A 20,438-nucleotide genomic window follows, 5' to 3' on the forward strand; every position below is an offset into this window, starting at 1 on the left:
CAAGTTACCAAAAGAGCCATGCATGTAAGCGGAAAAGCAGACTTAGGAAGAGGGCAACCTGATGCTGATCATCAAGTTTACAAAAGGTGTGCCCTTTTGCGCTCCCTCCCTCATGTCGCTAGAAGCAGACAGAGCGAGCTTCCCCCGGCCATACGTGCCCTCTGAGCCCTGCAGGAAAGAGGCGTCACTCCGACTTCATAGAATTTTGGAGATATCAAAAATTTTGGGGTTTTCATTGGTTTTACTTTGCTTTGTGTTTATTGTGCGCAGCTTTTATAAACTATAATTAGGCTGCTGGATTCTGAGATGCTATGGAAGCCCAGGTGGGACACAGGGAGTCCATTAATCTGTGGTTCCTAGAGACCCGTCCACTGTTCGTCTTATTAACTGTCACCATATGTGTGCTGTGTGAGCCTGGTAAGTACCCATTCTGTGTATGATTTGAAGTCAAGCAACAAGTTGTTTATGACACAATCTGCTGATTATGCTCTACAGTCACTTATTTCTGTATATAAAATGTGTGATATTCTCAGCTGCCACAAACATGAAAAGATACAACCTGTATATGTTATATAAATTATATTTGTCTGGAAATAATCTCATACTAAATACATAGGAGATAGAGCTTTTTCTTGTAGTTGCAGCTGAATTATATCAGAATTTTTACTATTTATAACAAATGATTGAAAATGTTTTATTCAATTCCCACCCCTGCTGGTCTTTGTGTGCACTTTGCATGTATGTCCAATGGGTTACTTATGCACAAAATCATGCAGTTGGGCAAATTGGGACGTCTGTACTGCCTTTAGTGTGGCAGTGTGCCCTGCAGTGGGCTGAGTCTACCTCATCAAAAGTACCTCCATGACAACCTTATCTCTTTCACTGAAATATGTCACTTGTCTAGTTAATAATAATTTTATAAGTGACACTTTAGCTCTGAGGTCATTACATTGTCAAGTTTTCAGTAAACATGTTTGATGTCTGAATCATAAATAGCACAAACTGATAACACTTGCTTTGGTCCGAACTGTGAATGCATCCACAGAGACAGGAGGACAGATTAGGGACTTCATTGGGGTATTGTGCTTAATAAACCAATGGGAGAGACACAGGTGAATGAAGGGACCTGTCACCAGGAATCGTCAACCTGTATGCACATGGACAAACGTGCCCATGGCAAAACATTTTGATTAAGAAAAGAAACTAGATAGGCTATATTTGTAGATATCACATCTGTGGTAAAATTAATTCTACCTGAATTCATCGTGGTGTTGACACCATTACTACTTTTTAATTTCTATGATACAAGCCAGGAGAGGAGGAGGGGGCTGTCACCTCACACTTCTGGGATCTGGGTTCGAGTCTCCAGTAGGGTGCCATGTTTGTGGAGTCTGTATGTTTTCTGCATGTCATCATGGGGATTCCCACAGGTAATCCAGTTTCCCCCCACAGTCCAAAAACATGCTGGGGTTAATTGGAGTTACCAAATTGCGCATAGGTGTGCATATGCGAGTGTACTCTGTGATAGGTTGGTGCCCCATCCTGGGTTGTTCTCTGCCCTGTGATAGGTTGGTGCCCCATCCTGGGTTGTTCTCTGCCCTGTGATAGGTTGGTGCCCCATCCTGGGTTGTTCTCTGCCCTGTGATAGGTTGGTGCCCCATCCTGGGTTGTTCTCTGCCCTGTGATAGGTTGGTGCCCCATCCTGGGTTGTTCTCTGCCCTGTGATAGGTTGGTGCCCCATCCTGGGATGTTCCCTGCCTTGCACCCGTAGCCTCTGGGATAGGGTCAAGATTCCCTGTAACCTTGTATAGGACAAGTGGTTAGTCTCTCAAATGTGTGCCAAGTCTCCACTGAGAATGGATGTTGAGAGGGTGGATGCTTGTTTAAATGGAGGGCAAAATTTAATTCAAAACTTGTTGTGATTTCTGATAATTTTTCATATATTGATCCTGAGACACAGCATAAAAATTAAGAGGAAAGAATATATGCATTTAATGATGTCCAAAGTAAATAAGAATTGATTGGTTAATTTACATATATTACAAATGTTGGTCTACCTGACTTAGTTAATATCAATTTATTCTTCGAAAATCTGAAAAAAAAAAATGCAGAGGCATGTCAGTTGCAATACAAGGGATTAATGAGGAGACCATCCATCCATCACCACGTAATCCCAACTGAGGTCACATGGAGCCTATCCCAGGAACAAGGTGCACAGGCAGGAACCAACACACACAACCAATTTAGACTCACCAATCAACCTGCCCTGCATGCTTTTGGACTGTGGGAAGAACCTAGAGCTCTTGGCAAAAAAAGGAGAGCATGCAAACTCCACACAGAAAGAACCTGGGAGGCAACAGCACTAACCACTGTGCTACCGTGTCACCCTTTTCTGGTATGGATTTATCTGAAGTTGTTTTTAAGTTTTATCTGTCAGTGTAACAAAGATTAAACTGCTTTTGAAAGAGCTTAAGGTGTGACTAAGAGCATTGCCAGGAATATGGTTCAACTACACAAAAGTGGCCAGAAAAGGAAGAAGCAGGAAGAAACCAGCAAAATTACTTCATATGCTAAATGAACTGACAATTGTACCAGGGGGATTTCGCCCCGCCTTGGTAGGGGGAAACCGGCTGTTATTCTGTCCAGGGAGACTAAGCAGTGAGAGGATCTCAGTCCCCAAACCACAAGTTCCCAGTATTTGCGTGTGCAAATATGTTTCACCTGACCTGCTGTGGTAGGGTGTTGGAAGGCAGGTTCAGGGAACAAAATGGACACGGTGGCCCCCTTAAGTTTATACGCTTTCGGCCAGGTATCGATATAACCTGCCGACAGCCCAGCACTCACAAGACCCAGCACGTCAAGTGGGACGCTCCTACCCCCAGATAGTTACACAACGTTCTAACGCATAAATCACCCGAAACACAAAATAAACACATAAATGAGCAATTTATTGTAAACGGAAAGGTCGCTTGTCTTTCCGTTGTCCTCCAACCTTAAACAGTAGGCTATAAAATGCACGGCATAAAAGAAAATACTTCAGAACGCAAGGCTGAATTAGGCCACAATAACTCAAAAGAAATTAAATAACTCAAACATACCCTTTTTGCAATTCACCACAATTTGTCCCATCACCAACAATAACAGAAAAACCAGGTTTAACTCAAGAAGAAAAGCATCTCAGGGTTACAATACCTCAGCAAAACATAGCACAATACCGATCGTCGTTTACTTATTGAAAATCCAGTACATAAATGACATTAAACAAACACTTTAAATTACCGTTTGACTGCACGTAACAACTACATTCAACACACACTTTATCCATACAATTGTCCAAACCTGCAATCTTGCGGAGTCCTTTACCCGGGCGAAAGGGTAAGCAGGAGGCGGCCTCTGTATGGCAGGGTCACTCACTCTCGCAGCGAACTCGCCCGAGTATCTGTCTGTGTAAAACAGCTCCGGGGCCCAGGCTCTCAAAAATGGCGCACGCAGCCTCCACTTCAGCACCGCTAATTTGAATTAGTGATGGGAAAAATGATACTTATGAACCATTTTCTGTATTTTTTTACTCCACTAGATGGTGCTGTCTGTTCAAAAAAAGGGCTCAAAACATGCCCCAAAGCAAGCCAAGAGCACCATCTAGTGAGGTCAAAAAATACAGAAAGCTTCATTTGCCCATCACTAATTCGAATGCCCTCCTGAACGATATTCCTCGGCTCCTCCACTTCCACTCGATGCCAAAATATGACTCGAACTCCCGAAAATACCACTCGTCACACCCGCTGTCACCGACCACACCCAAACAGCTCCACTGCGTTGCTGTCCTCCGCTGCAGATCAAAATGGCACCCAGCACACGTAAACCGGACTGCTCACCACACTCTCCGCCTGAGACGGCTTAGCCTCGATAACTCTTAACTCAAAAAAATGCAGACTTTTGTCCTTACAAAAACAAACCTGGGTCGCTCGGTTTCGAAGTATAACAACCGTGATTCCTTTTGGAAACTTCGCACGACTCTGTTCCCACTGCACCCGTCCACCGTTACTCAACCGTCTTCTCCAAAAAAAAAACCCGTGCTCTCAATCGCCTCAAGCCTCACTGCGCGAGACCCGCCCACCAACGCTACTCATTGGATAAGCATGACCGCATGATCCACTGGGGCCAGAGACTAATAGAAAAACTTTAAAATAAAAGACTACGGATCTTTATATCTGCTACACAGTGCTGCTAAAATATGGGCATCCATCTATTTATAGTTGCTTATCCTGATCAGGCACATGGATGGGACAAAAGGATTAAGTACACCCTGGGTAGGATGCCTGTGGATTTGCAGCACACATAAACACCAACACTCACATGTATAATTGTATAACCAATGGACAATGAGACTTTGATAAGGTTAAGTGCATGTGTTTGGCTGGTGGAAGAAGATTCACAAAATGCAGGAAAACTGTATAAGCCATTATAGTCAGGAAATAAAAAGATATTAAGCAAAAAAAGTACTAAACAATTCACATTATGCATTAACTACACCTTCAAAAAGTCTTTATCATGCATTCATTTGACATTTCTAAGCTGCATTTAAGTATACCTTAGCAAAACGCTACAACAGACATTATAACTGAATAATCGTACAGTGTTTGATACACAAACAGACTATACTATGTGTGCACCAAACAGTACAGAAAAAATACAACATTGTCTTAGTGGGTATTTTGACTGCTTTCCTGCTATCAATGTCATACTTCGTGATTAGGTAACAATCACACAAATCACTAAATCACCTTGGACACAAATCTGATTACAATGAATAACGAATAAACATTTTTCTGCAGAAACAACACAGAAGACTAAAGAAAGTGAAACACACGGAATTGTATTTTCTACAACAAAAATACAAAACGTGGCATTGTTCCCAAACTCAACAATAGCAGCGAACAAAGAGTCAATTTATTCATCTTACGCTATGAGTACATTAGAAGGATCAAGTGTAATATCCCAAGAAACTTCTACAGATTCTGACCCAGAAAGAAGTCAAACTACAGCAATATCAATGTCAAATGCTGCATTTCGCATAGAATCAAACATATCATCTATGAGTAATGGAATGATTTTGTCTGAAATGGCCAAAGAACATGTCTCAATAGAAACGACAGAGATTACGTCAAAAGGTGAAATGCAAGAGCTTATGCTCTCTACAAAAGATGTAGACAACATGACATCACTCCAAAACTCAAACACAGAATCGGATTTTACAATTGACATGATGAGTACAACAGAAGGACCAACAGAAAGTCCACAAGAACCAATGACATCTTCTCCCCAAGCAATCAGTGATTCCACAGTATTTTCAATGCCAAATTCTGCGATTACTAGAGAGTCACTGACGTTACCTTTCCGCTTGGAAACAAGTACACCTGAAATTACCATGACTAACGAAAAGGTTTCAAGAGAAATAACAGAGACGACCACAGAAGGTGAAACGGAAGAACCTGTGGTCTCTACATCGGAAACACCAAACATGACATCACTACCAAATTCAAACATAGGTTCAATCACAGAATCAACTTTGACAAATAATGCTATGAGTACATCAGAAGGATCATCAGAAAGTCCACAAGAACCAACTACATCTTCTCCGCAAGCAATCAGTGATTCCACACTATTTTCAATGCCAAATTCTGCGATTACTAGAGAGTCACTGACGTCACCTTTCCGCTTGGAAACAAGTGCACCTGAAATTACCATGACTAACGAACAGGTTTCAAGAGAAAGAACAGAGACGACCACAGAAGGTGAAACGGAAGAACCTGTGGTCTCTACATCGGAAACACCAAACATGACATCACTACCAAATTCAAACATAGGTTCAATCACAGAATCAACTTTGACAAATAATGCTATGAGTACATCAGAAGGATCATCAGAAAGTCCACAAGAACCAACTACATCTTCTCCGCAAGCAATCAGTGATTCCACACTATTTTCAATGCCAAATTCTGCGATTACTAGAGAGTCACTGACGTCACCTTTCCGCTTGGAAACAAGTGCACCTGAAATTACCATGACTAACGAACAGGTTTCAAGAGAAAGAACAGAGACGACCACAGAAGGTGAAACGGAAGAACCTGTGGTCTCTACATCGGAAACACCAAACGTGACATCACTACCAAAATCAACTATAAGTGCAAACACAGATTCAACTTTGACAAATAATGCTATGAGTACACCAGAAGGATCATCAGAAAGTCCACAAGAACCAACTACATCTTCTCCCCAAGCAATCAGTGATTCCACACCATTTTCGATGCCAAATTCTGCGATTACTAGAGAGTCACTGACGTCACCTTTCCGCTTGGAAACAAGTGCACCTGAAATTACCATGACTAACGAACAGGTTTCAAGAGAAAGAACAGAGACGACCACAGAAGGTGAAACGGAAGAACCTGTGATCTCTACATCGGAAACACCAAACGTGACATCACTACCAAAATCAACTATCGGTGCAAACACAGAATCAACTTTGACAAATAATGCTATGAGTACACCAGAAGGATCATCAGAAAGTCCACAAGAACCAACTACATCTTCTCCCCAAGCAATCAGTGATTCCACAGTTTTTTCAATGCCAAATTCTGCGATTACTAGAGAGTCACTGACGTCACCTTTCCGCTTGGAAACAAGTGCACCTGAAATTACCATGACTAACGAACAGGTTTCAAGAGAAAGAACAGAGACGACCACAGAAGGTGAAACGGAAGAACCTGTGATCTCTACATCGGAAACACCAAACGTGACATCACTACCAAAATCAACTATCGGTGCAAACACAGAATCAACTTTGACAAATAATGCTATGAGTACACCAGAAGGATCATCAGAAAGTCCACAAGAACCAACTACATCTTCTCCCCAAGCAATCAGTGATTCCACACCATTTTCGATGCCAAATTCTGCGATTACTAGAGAGTCACTGACGTCACCTTTCCGCTTGGAAACAAGTGCACCTGAAATTACCATGACTAACGAACAGGTTTCAAGAGAAAGAACAGAGACGACCACAGAAGGTGAAACGGAAGAACCTGTGATCTCTACATCGGAAACACCAAACATGACATCACTACCAAATTCAAACATAGGTTCAATCACAGAATCAACTTTGACAAATAATGCTATGAGTACATCAGAAGGATCATCAGAAAGTCCACAAGAACCAACTACATCTTCTCCGCAAGCAATCAGTGATTCCACACTATTTTCAATGCCAAATTCTGCGATTACTAGAGAGTCACTGACGTCACCTTTCCGCTTGGAAACAAGTGCACCTGAAATTACCATGACTAACGAACAGGTTTCAAGAGAAAGAACAGAGACGACCACAGAAGGTGAAACGGAAGAACCTGTGGTCTCTACATCGGAAACACCAAACGTGACATCACTACCAAAATCAACTATAAGTGCAAACACAGATTCAACTTTGACAAATAATGCTATGAGTACACCAGAAGGATCATCAGAAAGTCCACAAGAACCAACTACATCTTCTCCCCAAGCAATCAGTGATTCCACACCATTTTCGATGCCAAATTCTGCGATTACTAGAGAGTCACTGACGTCACCTTTCCGCTTGGAAACAAGTGCACCTGAAATTACCATGACTAACGAACAGGTTTCAAGAGAAAGAACAGAGACGACCACAGAAGGTGAAACGGAAGAACCTGTGATCTCTACATCGGAAACACCAAACGTGACATCACTACCAAAATCAACTATCGGTGCAAACACAGAATCAACTTTGACAAATAATGCTATGAGTACACCAGAAGGATCATCAGAAAGTCCACAAGAACCAACTACATCTTCTCCCCAAGCAATCAGTGATTCCACAGTTTTTTCAATGCCAAATTCTGCGATTACTAGAGAGTCACTGACGTCACCTTTCCGCTTGGAAACAAGTGCACCTGAAATTACCATGACTAACGAACAGGTTTCAAGAGAAAGAACAGAGACGACCACAGAAGGTGAAACGGAAGAACCTGTGATCTCTACATCGGAAACACCAAACGTGACATCACTACCAAAATCAACTATCGGTGCAAACACAGAATCAACTTTGACAAATAATGCTATGAGTACACCAGAAGGATCATCAGAAAGTCCACAAGAACCAACTACATCTTCTCCCCAAGCAATCAGTGATTCCACAGTTTTTTCAATGCCAAATTCTGCGATTACTAGAGAGTCACTGACGTCACCTTTCCGCTTGGAAACAAGTGCACCTGAAATTATCATGACTAACGAACAGGTTTCAAGAGAAAGAACAGAGACGACCACAGAAGGTGAAACGGAAGAACCTGTGATCTCTACATCGGAAACACCAAACGTGACATCACTACCAAAATCAACTATCGGTGCAAACCCAGAATCAACTTTGACAAATAATGCTATGAGTACACCAGAAGGATCATCAGAAAGACCACAAGAACCAACTACATCTTCTCCCCAAGCAATCAGTGATTCCACAGTATTTTCAATGCCAAATTCTGCGATTACTAGAGAGTCACTGACGTCACCTTTCCGTTTGGAAACAAGTGCACCTGAAATTACCATGACTAACGAACAGATTTCAACAGAAAGAACAGAGACGACCACAGAAGGTGAAACGGAAGAACCTGTGGTCTCTACATCGGAAACACCAAACGTGACATCGCTACCAAAATCAACTATAGGTGCAAACACAGAATCAACTTTGACAAATAATGCTATGAGTACACCAGAAGGATCATCAGAAAGTCCACAAGAACCAACTACATCTTCTCCCCAAGCAATCAGTGATTCCACACTATTTTCAATGCCAAATTCTGCGATTACTAGAGAGTCACTGACGTCACCTTTCCGTTTGGAAACAAGTGCACCTGAAATTACCATGACTAACGAACAGGTTTCAAGAGAAAGAACAGAGACGACCACAGAAGGTGAAACGGAAGAACCTGTGATCTCTACATCGGAAACACCAAACGTGACATCACTACCAAAATCAACTATCGGTGCAAACACAGAATCAACTTTGACAAATAATGCTATGAGTACACCAGAAGGATCATCAGAAAGTCCACAAGAACCAACTACATCTTCTCCCCAAGCAATCAGTGATTCCACAGTTTTTTCAATGCCAAATTCTGCGATTACTAGAGAGTCACTGACGTCACCTTTCCGCTTGGAAACAAGTGCACCTGAAATTACCATGACTAACGAACAGGTTTCAAGAGAAAGAACAGAGACGACCACAGAAGGTGAAACGGAAGAACCTGTGATCTCTACATCGGAAACACCAAACGTGACATCACTACCAAAATCAACTATCGGTGCAAACACAGAATCAACTTTGACAAATAATGCTATGAGTACACCAGAAGGATCATCAGAAAGTCCACAAGAACCAACTACATCTTCTCCCCAAGCAATCAGTGATTCCACACCATTTTCGATGCCAAATTCTGCGATTACTAGAGAGTCACTGACGTCACCTTTCCGCTTGGAAACAAGTGCACCTGAAATTACCATGACTAACGAACAGGTTTCAAGAGAAAGAACAGAGACGACCACAGAAGGTGAAACGGAAGAACCTGTGATCTCTACATCGGAAACACCAAACATGACATCACTACCAAATTCAAACATAGGTTCAATCACAGAATCAACTTTGACAAATAATGCTATGAGTACATCAGAAGGATCATCAGAAAGTCCACAAGAACCAACTACATCTTCTCCGCAAGCAATCAGTGATTCCACACTATTTTCAATGCCAAATTCTGCGATTACTAGAGAGTCACTGACGTCACCTTTCCGCTTGGAAACAAGTGCACCTGAAATTACCATGACTAACGAACAGGTTTCAAGAGAAAGAACAGAGACGACCACAGAAGGTGAAACGGAAGAACCTGTGGTCTCTACATCGGAAACACCAAACGTGACATCACTACCAAAATCAACTATAAGTGCAAACACAGATTCAACTTTGACAAATAATGCTATGAGTACACCAGAAGGATCATCAGAAAGTCCACAAGAACCAACTACATCTTCTCCCCAAGCAATCAGTGATTCCACACCATTTTCGATGCCAAATTCTGCGATTACTAGAGAGTCACTGACGTCACCTTTCCGCTTGGAAACAAGTGCACCTGAAATTACCATGACTAACGAACAGGTTTCAAGAGAAAGAACAGAGACGACCACAGAAGGTGAAACGGAAGAACCTGTGATCTCTACATCGGAAACACCAAACGTGACATCACTACCAAAATCAACTATCGGTGCAAACACAGAATCAACTTTGACAAATAATGCTATGAGTACACCAGAAGGATCATCAGAAAGTCCACAAGAACCAACTACATCTTCTCCCCAAGCAATCAGTGATTCCACAGTTTTTTCAATGCCAAATTCTGCGATTACTAGAGAGTCACTGACGTCACCTTTCCGCTTGGAAACAAGTGCACCTGAAATTACCATGACTAACGAACAGGTTTCAAGAGAAAGAACAGAGACGACCACAGAAGGTGAAACGGAAGAACCTGTGATCTCTACATCGGAAACACCAAACGTGACATCACTACCAAAATCAACTATCGGTGCAAACACAGAATCAACTTTGACAAATAATGCTATGAGTACACCAGAAGGATCATCAGAAAGTCCACAAGAACCAACTACATCTTCTCCCCAAGCAATCAGTGATTCCACAGTTTTTTCAATGCCAAATTCTGCGATTACTAGAGAGTCACTGACGTCACCTTTCCGCTTGGAAACAAGTGCACCTGAAATTATCATGACTAACGAACAGGTTTCAAGAGAAAGAACAGAGACGACCACAGAAGGTGAAACGGAAGAACCTGTGATCTCTACATCGGAAACACCAAACGTGACATCACTACCAAAATCAACTATCGGTGCAAACCCAGAATCAACTTTGACAAATAATGCTATGAGTACACCAGAAGGATCATCAGAAAGACCACAAGAACCAACTACATCTTCTCCCCAAGCAATCAGTGATTCCACAGTATTTTCAATGCCAAATTCTGCGATTACTAGAGAGTCACTGACGTCACCTTTCCGTTTGGAAACAAGTGCACCTGAAATTACCATGACTAACGAACAGATTTCAACAGAAAGAACAGAGACGACCACAGAAGGTGAAACGGAAGAACCTGTGGTCTCTACATCGGAAACACCAAACGTGACATCGCTACCAAAATCAACTATAGGTGCAAACACAGAATCAACTTTGACAAATAATGCTATGAGTACACCAGAAGGATCATCAGAAAGTCCACAAGAACCAACTACATCTTCTCCCCAAGCAATCAGTGATTCCACACTATTTTCAATGCCAAATTCTGCGATTACTAGAGAGTCACTGACGTCACCTTTCCGTTTGGAAACAAGTGCACCTGAAATTACCATGACTAACGAACAGGTTTCAACAGAAAGAACAGAGACGACCACAGAAGGTGAAACAGAAGAACCTGTGGTCTCTACATCGGAAACACCAAACGTGACATCACTACCAAAATCAACTATCGGTGCAAACACAGAATCAACTTTGACAAATAATGCTATGAGTACACCAGAAGGATCATCAGAAAGTCCACAAGAACCAACTACATCTTCTCCCCAAGCAATCAGTGATTCCACAGTTTTTTCAATGCCAAATTCTGCGATTACTAGAGAGTCACTGACGTCACCTTTCCGTTTGGAAACAAGTGCACCTGAAATTACCATGACTAACGAACAGGTTTCAAGAGAAAGAACAGAGACGACCACAGAAGGTGAAACGGAAGAACCTGTGGTCTCTACATCGGAAACACCAAACGTGACATCACTACCAAAATCAACTATCGGTGCAAACACAGAATCAACTTTGACAAATAATGCTATGAGTACACCAGAAGGATCATCAGAAAGTCCACAAGAACCAACTACATCTTCTCCCCAAGCAATCAGTGATTCCACACCATTTTCGATGCCAAATTCTGCGATTACTAGAGAGTCACTGACGTCACCTTTCCGCTTGGAAACAAGTGCACCTGAAATTACCATGACTAACGAACAGGTTTCAAGAGAAAGAACAGAGACGACCACAGAAGGTGAAACGGAAGAACCTGTGATCTCTACATCGGAAACACCAAACGTGACATCACTACCAAAATCAACTATCGGTGCAAACCCAGAATCAACTTTGACAAATAATGCTATGAGTACACCAGAAGGATCATCAGAAAGTCCACAAGAACCAACTACATCTTCTCCCCAAGCAATCAGTGATTCCACAGTATTTTCAATGCCAAATTCTGCGATTACTAGAGAGTCACTGACGTCACCTTTCCGTTTGGAAACAAGTGCACCTGAAATTACCATGACTAACGAACAGGTTTCAACAGAAAGAACAGAGACGACCACAGAAGGTGAAACGGAAGAACCTGTGGTCTCTACATCGGAAACACCAAACGTGACATCACTACCAAAATCAACTATAGGCGCAAACACAGAATCAACTTTGACAAATAATGCTATGAGTACACCAGAAGGATCATCAGAAAGTCCACAAGAACCAACTACATCTTCTCCCCAAGCAATCAGTGATTCCACAGTATTTTCAATGCCAAATTCTGCGATTACTAGAGAGTCACTGACGTTACCTTTCCGCTTGGAAACAAGTACACCTGAAATTACCATGACTAACGAAAAGGTTTCAAGAGAAATAACAGAGACGACCACAGAAGGTGAAACGGAAGAACCTGTGGTCTCTACATCGGAAACACCAAACATGACATCACTACCAAATTCAAACATAGGTTCAATCACAGAATCAACTTTGACAAATAATGCTATGAGTACATCAGAAGGATCATCAGAAAGTCCACAAGAACCAACTACATCTTCTCCGCAAGCAATCAGTGATTCCACACTATTTTCAATGCCAAATTCTGCGATTACTAGAGAGTCACTGACGTCACCTTTCCGCTTGGAAACAAGTGCACCTGAAATTACCATGACTAACGAACAGGTTTCAAGAGAAAGAACAGAGACAACCACAGAAGGTGAAACGGAAGAACCTGTGGTCTCTACATCGGAAACACCAAACGTGACATCACTACCAAAATCAACTATAAGTGCAAACACAGATTCAACTTTGACAAATAATGCTATGAGTACACCAGAAGGATCATCAGAAAGTCCACAAGAACCAACTACATCTTCTCCCCAAGCAATCAGTGATTCCACACCATTTTCGATGCCAAATTCTGCGATTACTAGAGAGTCACTGACGTCACCTTTCCGCTTGGAAACAAGTGCACCTGAAATTACCATGACTAACGAACAGGTTTCAACAGAAAGAACAGAGACGACCACAGAAGGTGAAACGGAAGAACCTGTGATCTCTACATCGGAAACACCAAACGTGACATCACTACCAAAATCAACTATCGGTGCAAACACAGAATCAACTTTGACAAATAATGCTATGAGTACACCAGAAGGATCATCAGAAAGTCCACAAGAACCAACTAAATCTTCTCCCCAAGCAATCAGTGATTCCACAGTATTTTCAATGCCAAATTCTGCGATTACTAGAGAGTCACTGACGTCACCTTTCCGCTTGGAAACAAGTGCACCTGAAATTACCATGACTAACGAACAGGTTTCAAGAGAAAGAACAGAGACGACCACAGAAGGTGAAACGGAAGAACCTGTGATCTCTACATCGGAAACACCAAACGTGACATCACTACCAAAATCAACTATCGGTGCAAACACAGAATCAACTTTGACAAATAATGCTATGAGTACACCAGAAGGATCATCAGAAAGTCCACAAGAACCAACTACACCTTCTCCCCAAGCAATCAGTGATTCCACACCATTTTCGATGCCAAATTCTGCGATTACTAGAGAGTCACTGACGTCACCTTTCCGTTTGGAAACAAGTGCACCTGAAATTACCATGACTAACGAACAGGTTTCAACAGAAAGAACAGAGACGACCACAGAAGGTGAAACGGAAGAACCTGTGGTCTCTACATCGGAAACACCAAACGTGACATCACTACCAAAATCAACTATAGGCGCAAACACAGAATCAACTTTGACAAATAATGCTATGAGTACACCAGAAGGATCATCAGAAAGTCCACAAGAACCAACTACATCTTCTCCCCAAGCAATCAGTGATTCCACACTATTTTCAATGCCAAATTCTGCGATTACTAGAGAGTCACTGACGTCACCTTTCCGCTTGGAAACAAGTGCCCCTGAAATTACCATGACTAATGAACAGGTTTCAAGAGAAATAACAAAGACGACCACAGAAGGTGAAACGGAAGAACCTGTGGTCTCTACATCGGAAACACCAAACGTGACATCACTACCAAAATCAACTATAGGTGCAAACACAGAATCAACTTTGACAAATAATGTTATGAGTACACCAGAAGGATCATCAGAAAGTCCACAAGAACCAAGTACATCTTCTCCCCAAGCAATCAGTGATTCCACACCATTTTCGATGCCAAATTCTGCGATTACTAGAGAGTCACTGACGTCACCTTTCCGCTTGGAAACAAGTGCACCTGAAATTACCATGACTAACGAACAGGTTTCAAGAGAAAGAACAGAGACGACCACAGAAGGTGAAACGGAAGAACCTGTGATCTCTACATCGGAAACACCAAACGTGACATCACTACCAAAATCAACTATCGGTGCAAACACAGAATCAACTTTGACAAATAATGCTATGAGTACACCAGAAGGATCATCAGAAAGTACACAAGAACCAACTACATCTTCTCCCCAAGCAATCAGTGATTCCACACTATTTTCAATGCCAAATTCTGCGATTACTAGAGAGTCACTGACGTCACCTTTCCGCTTGGAAACAAGTGCCCCTGAAATTACCATGACTAATGAACAGGTTTCAAGAGAAATAACAGAGACGACCACAGAAGGTGAAACGGAAGAACCTGTGGTCTCTACATCGGAAACACCAAACGTGACATCACTACCAAAATCAACTATAGGTGCAAACACAGAATCAACTTTGACAAATAATGTTATGAGTACACCAGAAGGATCATCAGAAAGTCCACAAGAACCAACTACATCTTCTCCCCAAGCAATCAGTGATTCCACACCATTTTCGATGCCAAATTCTGCGATTACTAGAGAGTCACTGACGTCACCTTTCCGCTTGGAAACAAGTGCACCTGAAATTACCATGACTAACGAACAGGTTTCAAGAGAAAGAACAGAGACGACCACAGAAGGTGAAACGGAAGAACCTGTGATCTCTACATCGGAAACACCAAACGTGACATCACTACCAAAATCAACTATCGGTGCAAACACAGAATCAACTTTGACAAATAATGCTATGAGTACACCAGAAGGATCATCAGATAGTCCACAAGAACCAACTACATCTTCTCCCCAAGCAATCAGTGATTCCACAGTATTTTCAATGCCAAATTCTGCGATTACTAGAGAGTCACTGACGTCACCTTTCCGTTTGGAAACAAGTGCACCTGAAATTACCATGACTATCGAACAGATTTCAACAGAAAGAACAGAGACGACCACAGAAGGTGAAACGGAAGAACCTGTGGTCTCTACATCGGAAACACCAAACGTGACATCACTACCAAAATCAACTATAGGTGCAAACACAGAATCAACTTTGACAAATAATGCTATGAGTACACCAGAAGGATCATCAGAAAGTCCACAAGAACCAACTACGTCTTCTCCCCAAGCAATCAGTGATTCCACACCATTTTCGATGCCAAATTCTGCGATTACTAGAGAGTCACTGACGTCACCTTTCCGTTTGGAAACAAGTGCACCTGAAATTACCATGACTAACGAACAGGTTTCAACAGAAAGAACAGAGACGACCACAGGAGGTGAAACGGAAGAACCTGTGGTCTCTACATCGGAAACACCAAACGTGACATCACTACCAAAATCAACTATAGGTGCAAACACAGAATCAACTTTGACAAATAATGCTATGAGTACACCAGAAGGATCAACAGATTTACCCTCAAATATAACTACAGTAACAGACAAAATGTATACCTCAATGCAAAGCACAGCAGCTTCTATATCAAGTGTAACGAAAGATTTATCTTCCATGTCACAGATTCCCACATCAACATCATTCAGAAATTTAACTTCATCATCATCTGGTGTTACCATTTCTTCAAATGCAATCCTATCCACCAAAATGTATACTACAGAAGTGCACCATTTAACATTATCCAGCCAAACTACAGCAGCTCATGTTTTAACGACAAACCAGAAAGGTGTGTCCCCCATCAGCCATTCATCAACAATTTCTACACATTTTTCCTCAACTCAGAGTACTACAGTAAATTGCACTGCAGAGGACTGTAGGTGTAACGGGGCTCCCTGTTTTTTCAATGTCACTTCAAATGACTGCAAGTGTCAATGCAACAATTCCACTTTTGGAAATAGCTGTGAGTTTGGGGGAAACAATATTCCAGTCATCATTGGTAAGAGCTTCCTTTTCATTAGTCCTTTTTCAAATTAATTTCAAATTGATTTTTCAGAATACCGCTGTGATAGCTTGATATCTGAAAGATCTCCAGTTAGTTCAATGACTACGGAATGTTGCCTAGATGACAATTATTGTCTTATGGAAGATGTTAAATTTTTTATAAACGTTGCCATGATATTTTAAATGCATTGGTTCAGCATTTTTTCTGTTAATAATTACAGATGTAACACCCACTAGAAAACTCAACATCTCTTTGAGAATTATGAAGAATTTCGATCTATCTTTTAAAAGCCTGACGTCCACCGAATCACAGAAGTTTATCAACATAATAATTCATGAGGTATGAAATATTAATTGGATTGTTTGAAAATGTGACTAATACAAATCTAAAAAGCTTTCCGTCACTGTGAAATATGTCAACAACTGAAAAATAGCAATTCACCCATTTAGTTAAGAATCTTTGTAACAATTTACATGAAGTGCACCTGCATAATGCATTTACGTTGCATTCATAGAACATTAATAAGCACTATGTAAGTATACCTTTATGAAATATTTACATGCAGCTTATTAACATTCCATGAATGCATTACAAATGCATTATGAAGGTGCAATTAATGTTCTATAAACGCATGTTAAATGCATTATGCAGGTGTACTTCATGTAAAGTGTGACTAAATCTTTTCTAACCATACATAATTTGTTTTGGCAGCTGGAATTTCTCTGTAAAGGGGCCAGCCCTGAAAATTTCATGGATGTGAAAATCATTGACTTGAGGTTAGTTTCATTGATACAACCTGTTAACCAAGGATATGTGTTTTTCTTTGTATTTACAATTAATATAATTTCCTTCACAGGAATGGAAGTATCATTGCAGAAACTGTTGCCCAATATAGCTACCCCAACAATCAGTCACAAATTAACTTCCTGAACAATGACCTAGTGTCCACACTCGAGGCTATTTTTAACAACACAGACAGCTTTAAAAATCTGAGTCAAGCCCTCGGGGGAGTTCCTGCTAACGTGATCAACATCTACCCTCAACCTCCAGTGATACTGAGTACGTTGTCAGTGGTCTGTATATAATTTTAATTCCCACAAAGAAATACCTTAATTTTGTATTAGAAAGACTTTCTGGAAGAACAGATGACCATAAATGTTGAATGACATGAGACCACTGCTTAACAAGAATAGTGTGTCTGTTACTTCAAGCTAATGTTAAAGATGACCTGGTTGGCTTTTTTTCCTATTTAGGTATAAAGGACTTAAAGCCCTTCGTTAGCTGTGATGTGGGATTTGCCAATTACACACCAGAGATCATTGACGGAAGCTGGCAATGTGTTAGCCCTTGTGTCAACAGCCCTGATTACTGCCACCACCAGGGGGAGTGCTCCAACGCCAAGACCGGGCCAATTTGCAAGTAAGGACACCTTGTTTTCTATAGCTGATTAGAATGCTTTTTTTCACTAAACTAATCATATAATTGAAATAACTGTTCATCAGATTCATTTTGTTTATACGTTCTTAATGCATTAATTTGTAAAACTAATATTTAAGTACACCATGAATGAAGCATCACGAGAACATTAAATTTTCAAAAGTTTAAAAAAAAATTCGGCATAAAAACATGCTACATTTATGCAACATGAGGCCAGATCATATGTATTAGTGATGCACTTAAAAGGGTGCGGAAGTCCTCAATAAGCATGTGCACAATGTCTCTTCTGCCCTGATTCAAAAGTTGCATGTCAAAATAATTCCGTGATAAAATCCACTCCCATGTTTCCTGCCATAGGTGCTTTGAACCACAGCTGGGTCAATACTATGGGGCGCAATGCCAGTTTTACCAGCGGACTGCACAGTTTTACGGCGTGCTCTTCGGGGTACTTGCATCCGGATTGTTTTTACTACTCGTTATTGGCATGGTCATTGGGATTTATTGGAACAGGAAGAGAAAGACAAGATTCTGGTGGGTCCAGCAGAGCGTAGAGAACAGTAATGCAATGGGAAGATAGTTGTTTAATCGCACTAAATATTTGTTATTGCATTTAGGGATACCAGCAAATTTGGTGTAAGAAGACAGTCATCAGTGAAAGAGGAGTCTTTCCGGTTCCACCAAGACTATACCTGATTCCTCGATGCCTGAGTATGATTTTAATGTGACTTGGGGGAAAATCAGGCAGAGTACACGCATATTAATTTCTATAGTATTTACAATGTAACGTTTCCATGATTCAGTACTCAGTAAGTGGTTTAAAAGATATATGTAGGCCTATGTATAAGATCTTAATTAAAAACGCAAGTAATGAACTGTTTTCTACACGCGGAAATGTTATTATGCATGAAGTTTATAAAACGTGCATTTTTTTTATACATTTGCAAGTGTTTTAACTTGTGTTACATAAATTGATGTTTAAAGACGTTACTGTCTTTCGTCTTCATTTCCCACAACCAGACTTTTCATCGGATGCTCAGCCGCATTATACTGCACAAAGAGATTTAAATGCGAGAACATATTCTTTAAAATGGTGAAACATGCATTTTATGAATTTGAATGTATTTTGCAGTGTATTTAATAAGGTATATTGAAACGCACAGTTCTGCAAGCTTTTGAAAACGTTTATAAGAACAGCGCAAATGAATTACACGAGTACGCATGGTGTAGTTTTGAGCTTCTGCCGCCTGATGGCGCCCACTACTTGCATGTCGAAACGATCGGAAATTATGTTTTCATTCAAAACGGTAAAGAGGACACTCAAATCCATGGCTCTTTTACGGAACTTTCTATGAAAATAGAAATAAATCTCCATTTGCTTGTTCCTTGTTATGAATTCTAATCAGTCTGTTGCAATCAGCAGGCAATAATAATAATAATAATAATCATCATACATATATGCATATATGCATACATACCATGTCACTTAGAAGGTACACATGTATTTTAGCTTGGACATAGATTGTTGTGATATATGTATTATCTGATGTTTTTATCTGTCCCATAAAATGTGGACCGTCTGGCAGGGAGCTTGGCGGGAACAAAAAATTGGGGTCCCTGAGAAATGGTTTGGGAAACACTGTGCTACAGCAATCCTGTTTAACAATATTTCTCAAGCTTGCAGCAGCAGAAGGCACATTCCCCTGAGACGTGAAACAGCAGCCTTAAAATGTTTGTCTTCCCTTTCACCTTTGATCTACACAGCCCATTCCACTTTTTGAGTAATAATAGTTATTTCAGCCATAGAACTCTGTCTGGCGCAGTCTGACACAGTTTTCATTGATTTCTTGGCAACTTCAATGACCATTGAGTTTCTTGCTCGGTCATTCAGTTTTGGGATTATGGAAATACTTCAGCAGGTTCTGGGTGGTACCTTATATTTTCCACTGCATAAGGGTCCACTTGACTGTGCTCCGATGGAAGCCTCAGAAATCTTTTTATACCATGACGACCTCTGAGCCTTTTGCTGTAAATGCTTGACCCAACAATAAGGTCTTACAAAGCAGGTGAACTGACAGACTGGGTCAGTTTCAGGGAAACCAGCGGCACCTGAGAGAATAATTTTGGGGCTTTTGGGGGAGTATTTACAGTATTGTGCAAATGACTCAAAAACCGTGTGACACAAAGTCAGGACAATGCTGGGGAATCCAGTCCTAAGAGGCCGGAAGGATCTCTTTGGGTTTCCATGGTGTACCAGCTGATTAACTAAAGTGATTATTTGGTTGAGAAAAAACATCACCTGGTTACTCCAAGCAAAGGAAGATGGTCAAAACTGGGACCTGGGGAAATGCATTACACTGTTCCTCCTTTCAAAAATCGAGTGATATTTTGTAAAATTATACGTAGACCAGAAAT

General features: G+C 41.0%; 1 protein-coding gene across 1 annotated transcript; it reads left to right on the forward strand.

Annotated features, from left to right (window-relative positions):
- Positions 1-346: 346 nt before the first annotated feature.
- Positions 347-18,916, forward strand: LOC111857097 (mucin-3A). Its single transcript, XM_023837608.2, has 7 exons — positions 347-417; positions 16,810-16,928; positions 17,301-17,365; positions 17,446-17,648; positions 17,843-18,008; positions 18,384-18,557; positions 18,641-18,916. Exons 2-7 carry the CDS (start codon positions 16,851-16,853, stop codon positions 18,717-18,719), a joined length of 765 nt encoding a protein of 254 aa, XP_023693376.1. The 5' UTR covers positions 347-417; positions 16,810-16,850; the 3' UTR covers positions 18,720-18,916.
- Positions 18,917-20,438: the final 1,522 nt, after the last annotated feature.

This window comes from Paramormyrops kingsleyae, chromosome 8, assembly GCF_048594095.1.
Source record: "Paramormyrops kingsleyae isolate MSU_618 chromosome 8, PKINGS_0.4, whole genome shotgun sequence".
In the NCBI taxonomy this organism is placed as follows: Eukaryota; Metazoa; Chordata; class Actinopteri; order Osteoglossiformes; family Mormyridae; genus Paramormyrops; species Paramormyrops kingsleyae.

Bases quoted from the DNA above. Each gene is read 5' to 3' on its own strand.
- LOC111857097 (XM_023837608.2), top strand. From the start codon at position 16,851: ATGAAGAATTTCGATCTATCTTTTAAAAGCCTGACGTCCACCGAATCA. The intron at 16,929-17,300 runs GTATGAAATATT...TTGTTTTGGCAG, and splicing joins TCAACATAATAATTCATGAG to CTGGAATTTCTCTGTAAAGG. The intron at 18,558-18,640 runs GTGGGTCCAGCA...TATTGCATTTAG, and splicing joins AAGAGAAAGACAAGATTCTG to GGATACCAGCAAATTTGGTG.